Source organism: Neophocaena asiaeorientalis, unplaced genomic scaffold (genome assembly GCF_003031525.2).
Source record: "Neophocaena asiaeorientalis asiaeorientalis breed wild unplaced genomic scaffold, Neophocaena_asiaeorientalis_V1.1 scaffold47, whole genome shotgun sequence".
In the NCBI taxonomy this organism is placed as follows: domain Eukaryota; kingdom Metazoa; phylum Chordata; class Mammalia; order Artiodactyla; family Phocoenidae; genus Neophocaena; species Neophocaena asiaeorientalis.
In genome coordinates, this window is record NW_020175399.1 from 1,660,797 (window position 1) to 1,670,360 (window position 9,564).

At 32.2% G+C, this 9,564-nt stretch overlaps 1 protein-coding gene across 2 annotated transcripts in view; it reads right to left on the minus strand.

Moving 5' to 3' along the window:
• CHIC1 (cysteine rich hydrophobic domain 1) overlaps positions 1 to 9,564 on the minus strand; it is a 36,385-nt gene that overhangs the window by 17,430 nt on the left and 9,391 nt on the right. For both annotated transcript variants that reach the window (XM_024766420.1, XM_024766422.1), the window contains exons 2-3: positions 7,395 to 7,449; positions 1,574 to 1,729 (exon numbers count right to left, since the gene is read on the minus strand). In XM_024766420.1, the coding sequence (XP_024622188.1) occupies positions 1,574 to 1,729; positions 7,395 to 7,449 (211 nt within the window). The remainder of the gene's footprint in view (positions 1 to 1,573; positions 1,730 to 7,394; positions 7,450 to 9,564) is intronic.

Here is a 9,564-nt window from a genome sequence, read left to right on the forward strand (position 1 = left end):
GGCTAATTGCTGAAAGATAGGCATGTTGGGTCCAATACTGTCAGAGCTTTAGATTTTACAAGAGATGCTGGCTGTTTCAAATTTTACTTTAAATATTCTAATTTTTAAATGCTGGCAACTGATTTAAATGTTTAAAAAACAGAGTGGGCTGGATTTAGCCCACAGGACAACTGTTTGCATATCTGTACTAAATAAACTTTTTAAAACTGACAGATTAGTGATCTAAGAATACACTGATGCCTCAATTTCAATATGAATTCCTAACCAAAGTAGTGGGAGATGGGAAGAAATCACAGCATCAGTATTAATTTCATATCAGTAGTAATCATAGTAAAATACATGACTGAATAAATTGTTTCTATTTCAGGCCTTGTGGCGGAGGTATTAATAAAGAGGCAAATACGTAAACAGGTCATCAGAAAAAAAGATCCTGGATAATATTAAAACCAAAAACTCTTCTTAAGTAATTGAAATTGGCTATATTTGTGTGATGAAAAAATCCCATAATTAATTCACATTGAGGCTTTAAAAATAATGAGGATGGGTAGGAGTTATTGATTTGTAACTTTTAAAAGATATGATAATTAAAGAAAGAAATTTATGCTGTCATTTTTTTTAACTTACACAAAGCCATTTGAGAACATTGCTCATGCTTTGACAAACAGTAAACTAAGCTCTATTTAAAATAAAGCACTGATCTACTGGTAGTGACCAAGAGAATTAATAAAATGTCTAATTTTCCATTCAAAAAGTTATAGGGGTGACAGTATTTTATTATTTGTTTTTTTGAAGTAGACATTAAGGAGGGCAAGAGAAAGATGGAGAGGAAAATGTAATGAGTACTTGTTGGGAATCTTTTTGGTTTATGAAACAACTGCATCACTAATTATACCCCCACAAGGTGCTGTGATGTTGAATATGGTTCAGTAGGCTAATTATTATTTAGAAGTTTAAATGAAATCATCAGTGTGGTACAGGGAAAATAACTGTAGGTAAAATGAATTAATTTTCCTCATTGGCTTCAATTAAAAAGTTTAAAAATATCTTCCCACAGGGGGAAAAATCATTCTAAAGATCAAAATAAAATTTTAAAGAAGACGAGATAAATGTAGTAGTCTTAAATCCATGACATAACTGGTAATGTCATGTCAGAATGTTATTTCAACATGTTCAAAACTAACAAGCATTTCCCCTACCAACTTTGTAGATTACTCTCACTTCTGCCTTTCTTCAGATCAGAAGAAACTCTCCCATATACCTGTGGCTTGGAAATACTTTAACTCATAGCTTCAGGTTTTGTAAACAGAATAAGTAGCCCAGTCACATTTATATTTACTTAAGTACTCCACTTACTTTGCACTTATTTAAAATAATGATTGAACCCATATTAAGTGATAAAGCGTTGATAAAGGTTGGACAAATGACTTAATCTCTCTGACCCCGAGTTTCTTTATATCTAGAATGAGGACAGCATTGTTATGACAATTTAATAAATTCTGTAAAGTACTTGGCACACAGCAAGTGTTCAATAAACGTTAGCTCATTATTATTACACAATAAAATGGTTACTCACTCTTTTGTTGAGACAAATAACGGGCCACAGGCTGCAACCCAGTGTGCAACAGCAGCAGAGACAACCACACAGCAGCCATTTCACATTGACTGGGAGAGCCTTTTTCAAACATGCATTCACACGGCCAATGCTGGTCTTAAATTCTTCTGGGGCCACCTACAACAAGGGTGCAATCTTTAACAGTCTGTGGGCAGCTTTCTACTATTTGTCTCTAAATCTAAAGAAAATGTTTGTCTTATTACAAGTACTTTAAGGAATTACATGTCTAAATATATTTCCTCCCTATCTTTCCCTCGGTAAACTGATTCACTTTGTTATAAAGCAGAAACTAACACACCATTGTAAAGCAATTATACTCCAATAAAGATGTTAAAAAAATAAAATAAAATACCAAAAAATATGTATTACATACTCCTGGATGACATTAGAAAGCAAAACAATATAATTTCATGTTTACAGAACTTATTCTCATGTTCGAAAACAGTCTTTTGAAATTATCAACAATAAAATGAGAACAGTAACATTGGTGGTAAAGGATACCTGTTAAGCAGTTTTCTTACAAATATTCTCATTATTAAAGCAATATTATTTATAGTCTACAGTCACTCAGACCAAAGGTTGAGTAAGACTAGAAGCATAATACAACAATAAAACCTAAATACTACCAGAGTAAATAGAATTAAATTTAGACCTCGGCGATATTGCTGGATTATCTTTAAAAAGGCAGCTCTCAAAACTTTTCTCCCTGGCAAATTTGCAAGATAACAATTTTAACACTTGCCATTGTTTGTAGGGAAAAGCTACACTAACAAAAGACAGTGAGGAGTGATCACATTCAAAAAACAGTCTTAATATTAGCATAAAATGGACTCATAGCTGCTATAAATTTTAGAAGTTCAGAGATCCTTAAATATACAAATTTAATATTTTTAATTACTACCTCCATTCCTGGAAGTGGCTGCTTGTGCCTCTCTGTAAACAATGACAAAGTCAGTTCAAAGGCAAGAGCATGACAGGCATAATTAGATTTATACAAAAAACTCTGCTTGAAGGTTATACAATTCAAAGGTATACTAAAAATAGTTTGCTTTCAGTGAAATCACATTTCTGGATCACAAAAATGATTCCCTTTCATTTAGAAAGCCGTCACACTGTAAAATCTATGGGAAAAAAATTCTGCCATCTGGTTGTGCAAGCAAAAATTATGAAATTACTAGGAAGAATAAGCTGCTGTAAAATAAAAACCTCACTAGCACGTTTGGTATCAAAAATACAGAGCTTTATAACTCTTCCAAGTAAAAACTGTATTACAGGAATCAATTTATTACATTTTTGTCTTTTAATAAACATGTCTTAGAATCAATACTACAATACATACCTATTAGCAGATGTTAGAAAGACACATGACCACAGAATTCAGTACCATCATGATTTAAACATTAAATAATTATACTAGCTTTATTAGAATTGTTCATGCCACCCAATAATGTTAATCGCTTAACCTATAAATTAGATTTTCTTCCTAATATGTTAACAAGTTGTGAAATTGTAAGGCTCAAAACTGTATTTACAGGAGGAAACTAAACTGATTTCATTCTCCAATATGACCTAAAGACAATCACTGAGTGAAAAGAATTCCAAATAAATGACTAAATATCTGGAGTAAATATGAAAGTAAATTCAGAGAACCATGGCTTATAATTGAAAATAGAAAACACCAACAGGCTAAGCACATTAAGACAACAAGTCAAGATCTAGATTCTAGTCTCTTATTAGTTATAAAAAATCCTAGGTAAGTTCATTTAATTTTTGTGAGTTTTAGTCTCCCATCTATAAAATGAAATAAATAATTTTTCTATTACATACCTCACAGGGAATGGAAATTATACCTTAGAAAGGACCTCCTAACTAGAATGCTTTGAGAAAGGAAGTCAGTGAATCGTATCTGACTAGATTTGGAGAAAGAAAAGCAAAGCTCTTTTTTGCATCGAGTATCACCTGAAGGTTTTTATCAGGTAACTTAATACTCCACAGCTTTGCTACACAGTCTATTATAAACAAAAGGATAAACTGCTACATTTTGAATGCAAATTTAATGCTTTTCAATTCTTAAGAGAAAAGAAGTTCTTTGTAAAATCAAGGTACTAAGTTGCTATCTTAAAATTTACCTCTCAAAGAGTGATATTCAACTTCTTTTTTCCTAGTGAACCACTGAGCAAGCAAATGGAAGTTAAAATAAGGAAAATGTATTTATATATTTAGCTGTAATCTGTAATATAACATTATTATCAATTTTCTTTAAACTGTGTATCCAGAAACACTAATACATTTTTTAAATATGGCAAATTTTGATATAAACTCATAAAATTATTAAATCTGTCCATTTACAAATTTAAGTGCTTGTAAGTAGAATTTAAATTTATGTTTAAAAAGTAAAATTTTTATTTAAAACTTTTATTTAAAAGCATGTAAGCACAGACGAGAAAAAGTAAAGAATGAGGCTAAAGTCAGAAATGAATCAATCCAAAATGTAAAATTTGATTTTTGTTTAAAACACTGTGAATGAAGTAAATTATATGCCAAGGTATATAAAATTTGTTATAAGATTTATCTTTCATTACATGCTTCTGGAAATGAATTAACAAAAGCATTTCTAAAATGTGGCAATTTTCCTTCTTCTCCACCAATACTTTCCACTTTTAACATATAATATTCACAGTTTGTACTCTCTTACTATGGACAAATTAAAAACTAAAACATTCAAGTTACTAAAAGTGAGAATTCAAATTTTTTGAAGTCATAACAGAAACATATTGAAAAGAAAACTTTTACTAGAATTTCAAAGAATAAACTGAAATCTTCATTTTGACTTTAAAAGGAAGCCAGAATTGTCTTTGAAAAAAAAAATCTGTATTTGAATAACAGTAAAAGTCATAAAACAGAGATAAAGGCATAGGAAATGAGAATTGGTTAACTCCCGATTTTAAACAATGTGAAAGAAATGTTTAGTTAACTGTGTGGAATCAGAGTTAATAACATTTTACTCATTTACTTCCATATAATTGAGTATTTCTAGTAATGAAGGTTAGATGGAAGCCCTTTACTTTGTAGCTGAATGGCAGGTTGTAAAGAAACATTTAATTCCTTTTGACTTTCTTAGAAAGAAAAAAGAAAGCCACATCATAAAGGTGGGGGAAAGGGTCATAATATTTTATAACAGGATGCAAGAGACTTTGCAAACAGAAGAAAATCTAAGCAAAACCCAGCAGGACTGATTTGCCTCCTTCAATCATGGGGAACACAACCCAATCAATCACTTGTCATACTGGATCGCAATAGTAAAGGTGGATTTTATGGTTTATGGTTCCCAACACTGCACACTAATCTCCCTGTAACACCATTTAATTGTTTCAAGCTGAGGGCCGGAAGCTTTTATTTCTTTTCTGAAGTTTTGTGGTTCTTCATTTTCTGGTCACCAGAATCTGTATGTAGACACCTGTTTGATATGTCCTATCACGACAGGAGGACTTATCTTCAGTGAAAGGAGGAAACAATCTTTCCTTAACTTAATATAAAAGATTATCTTTTTATTTATATTAAAAGCATTAATACATAAGAAGCACAAAATTAATACTGAGCCACAGAACTTAACAAAATGGCTTTTGAGGTTTTCAGAATTCACTCCACAATTTTGCTTAGTTTAGGCATAAATGCTATATAGAATTCCACTCATGCTGGAATACTGGTTTTGTAAAGTGCAGATTTATTTTTCTATTTTACCTACTGCATTTATTCATTTTGAAATATACTTACACTGCTGCTAAGTCTGGAATTCAAACCTTTTTTTTCTTTTAGATTTTTTCTGAAACACGCAAATTCTTTTTTGCCTCTCAAGACCCCACAGTTATCAGAGATGCATTTTGATAATCCAAAATAACCTATACAAATGAAATAGTGCCTACCGGAGAAAAATCATCTCATTAAAGAGAAAATAAATAAAGTTATCATGTGACTTTGAAAAAAAATCAGATTTTCAGAATTCCTTTTAGTTTTTTTCATCACCAAACACTAAACTAGGAAAAACATCACTGTATAATTTATGCCTCATTCAATTTATGAGAAATTTTGTGCATTTAAATAATGCACACTAGAATAAATATCCAATCATTATGTGTTACGAAAACGGTCACCTGAAAAGAATGGATATCTTTAAGAACAGTTCATATCCAGATCATTTAGGTTGTGTGAATGCATACCAAAGGCAGCTTAATATTCCTACTTCCCTAGTTTAAAAAATGACTATCTTTTGTGCTGGTGGAATTTCTAGTTTTAGAAGGCTTGGAAAGAAATGAAGAGGTGTGAAGAAATATTCTGAAGATTCCTCGTGCACATAAAAGTGGCCAATTTCAAAGATGGATAATTCTTACACCTGGGAACTCTATTCTCTGACATATTTTTTGATTATTCATTTTCTAGAGTTACTTGTATTTGTAATTCAAACTTTTTAAAACTAAACCAATAATAAAGCTGGATGTAACTGCCCAGACAACACATGCAGCAGCATCAAGGGAAACATAAAGAACAAGTTTTCCACTGGAGATGCTTTAATTCACATTCTCTTTAATATTGAATTTGCCATCTTTCCACAGACAAATTACTATTCAAGAGATTTTTTCCCATAGCTATTTTTTCCCTTGGAAAAAACATTTATGATTAATTCATATACACAAATCTAAGTCTGAACTGCTGCTTAAATTGGTGAATAATTCTAAATGATCAGGATAGGAAGGTAGAACATACTAGAGAGTGAGGCCAAAATCTCAAACCAAAGGGCTCTTTGTATCCTAAAAAGATAAATGGCCACATATTTTCTAATGTTCACTTACCTAGGGACTATCACCACTTGTTTAGTACTATATGGAATGATTTGACATTATATATCAGGAGAGACAGAAAAGGTCAACAGTCAAAGAGAACAAATTATCGATGGGACCGAGAACAAACAATTACTCAGATGAAGAAGGTTAAAGTAGCAAAAGCAATTAAAATTGAAAGCTGGTGAGTAAAGTGGAAAAACAATCAGGGTGAAACTGGGATATACTGATGAAAAATTATCAATAACAACCACAAACTTACATTGTGAAGCTAATAAGTACCTCACAATACGCTAGGAGTTTTATATATTCTTTTTGCCTTAGTCAGAGCTTTTTCCTTTGGGTTTAGAAGTTAGCATTACTGTTGTAAGAGGATTTTCCAAACAGTTTTGAATCCTAGGAAGTCTTTGAATATTGAGCCTCGATGCTAGAAGATACTATTGGGTGTAGAGGAACCAGGAAACAAAAAGGTAATAACAATTTATTGCAGTGAATACAATTGTAGAAGCTCAAGCTATCTAAATGACAGAAAAATGTCCAACCAAAAATTTGATTTTTTGATGTATAACAAATCACATCACAGGACACTAAAATTCATAGAGTGATACAAATTTGAACACTGATAACTTTGTTAACTCTAAAATCATTGGAAATTACTGACCTAAATGAAAACAATTATAGCTACCAGTGCTGAGAAAAAAGGCAAAACTGGAAAAACTGAACAGATAAGTAAGTAATGGCTGGCATTAATGGACATGAACAAAATAACTGGTCATATGCTAGTAGTCATGGAGACAGCTTTCAGTCACTAATGACATAGCCTCCAATTACCCTGACCTCTTATTATCAGATTTCATTACAGTGAGTCAAAGCACTTGTCATAACACTAAATCAGCCATAAAACAATGCTTTTAGAATTGAAAAGTTCAATGCAAACTCTCACTTACCTTCCCTGTTAGAACTGAGGGAAATTCAGTATCAAACTTGTTGCTCAAGCCAAACCTTAAAAACAAAGACAGAACAAAATATATTCTACCCAGCATATTTAACTCTTTGCCTTAAAAAAAGTTACAAAGCCATGCATTTTTCTTTTGATGTTGGGACCTAAAAGCACGTCCTAAAAATAATTTGATATTTATAGAAAATACACCTTTGACTATTAATCCAAATTAATAGTAAAAGAAACTTAAGGAGCCAATGTTAAAGTAGGATTCTAACTAGAACCATGATATGAGATTAAAAAATAATAGAGAAACACTGACATACAGCTGGAAATATCACAACTTTTGATTGAAACATCTCTGTTAAAACCCATTTTAATTGATAACTGTTGGAACTGGCTGATGGGTTATATATGGGAGTGGATTATATTATTCTTTCTACTTCTGTGGATATATGAAAATTCCTAATAAAAACTAATGTAACCTTTGGAACTATAGAGCTTGACAACTTATGATCAGTTACTATTCAGATACTCAAAGGTTGATCCTTATGAATGGCTTTTATGTATATGTTCAACCAATTTTGAGAAAACAGATCCCAGCCTCAAAAGCTCTGACTTTTTTCAAGTACACTCACTGAAATCTGTACTAAGTCAAAATGATTTTTTATAAGCCTTCCTTCACCTACTTGGTGATTGATTTCGGTAGGAATAACAAAGGTCACTTCCTGCATGTTAGATGATATATCAGAGTGACTACAATTTTATGTTAGTGTAAGCAAAAAACACTAACATTTAATAAGAACTCCTTTTGAGGTAGACAATAATAGTAACAGTTACCAGTAACTATCTACTTACCATGGGTTAGACACTGTGTTAGGTAAATACATTACCTCTAAAATTCACAAGCCTTCAAGAGAGGTATTGTTATCTCTGTTTTACAGAGAAGGAAGCTGACACTCAGAAAAAATTTTTTCAAAAAGTAATCAAATGACTTGCCCAAAGTCACATAGTAAGAGGAGGCAACCAAAATTCAAATGCTAATCCCTAAATTCTTTCTGTCCTATATTAAGCTCCTTGAGAACAGAAACTATGGCTTATTTCCTTTGCTATCTTCCACTATGCTTAGTAGCACAATGGAATCTAGTAGGTGCTTAATAAAAGTTTGTTGAATAATAAGCTACTGTATGTCCTGTTTGATTCTACTGATTTATTGCACTTTGGTCTTAGGGTCACTTTAAAGACATCTTAAGAATCCAACGTCCTATTAAAACTCTCTGTGAGAATCACAGTCTCCTTGTATCATTTATGCTAACAGCTCCTCTTCAAGGACACAAGCCAATCCTTGTGCTCTTTTTGTGCAAGACTACATTTAGCAGCTAGCAGCAAGGTACATATCTGTACATAAATATATTTTACCTTGCATGTTTAAAATGTATTTTAAAACAACAAATTCTATATTTTAAGAGTTGAGCAAATTAATTAGCAATTATAAAAAGAACTTAACTTCATTAAAAAACTTCATTCTCTAGGTGTCAGTACAACACATAACGAGAGCATAACATTTTTATAATAACATTCTCATAACATTCCCCTTAAAACTATACATAGAGGAGTATAACCTAACTTAAAAGTAAAATGGTACTCTTGTACATGAATTTTTATGGCAACTTTCATGTGCTGTTTGAGAAACTGATACTCTAGTATTAAATATATATTTGTAATTATGTACTAGCTAAGCAATCAGTAACATGACAAATATTTAATAGAGCAAGAAACATATTTAATTCAAATCATATTTAGGTAAATAGTGACCTTATCACTAGTCAAGAAGATGTAATTGAATTCATTATTCCACAGTTAATTCTTATTGCGTAACAAAGAAATATATACAGGTTTCATTTATAGAAAGTAGACATGATACATTTGAAAGCAGAGCTCTATTTCCATTCGTACAGCTTGTCTTTTATTTTTTAAAATTAGGGCTTCCCTGGTGGCACAGTGGTTGGGAGTCCGCCTGCTGATGCAGGGGACACGGGTTCGTGCCCTGGTCCGGGAAGATCCCACATGCCGCAAAGCGGCTGGGCCCGTGAGCCATGGTCGCTGAGCCTGCGCGTCTAGAGCCTGTGCTCCGCAACGGGAGAAGCCACAACAGTGAGAAGCCCGTGTACCGCAAA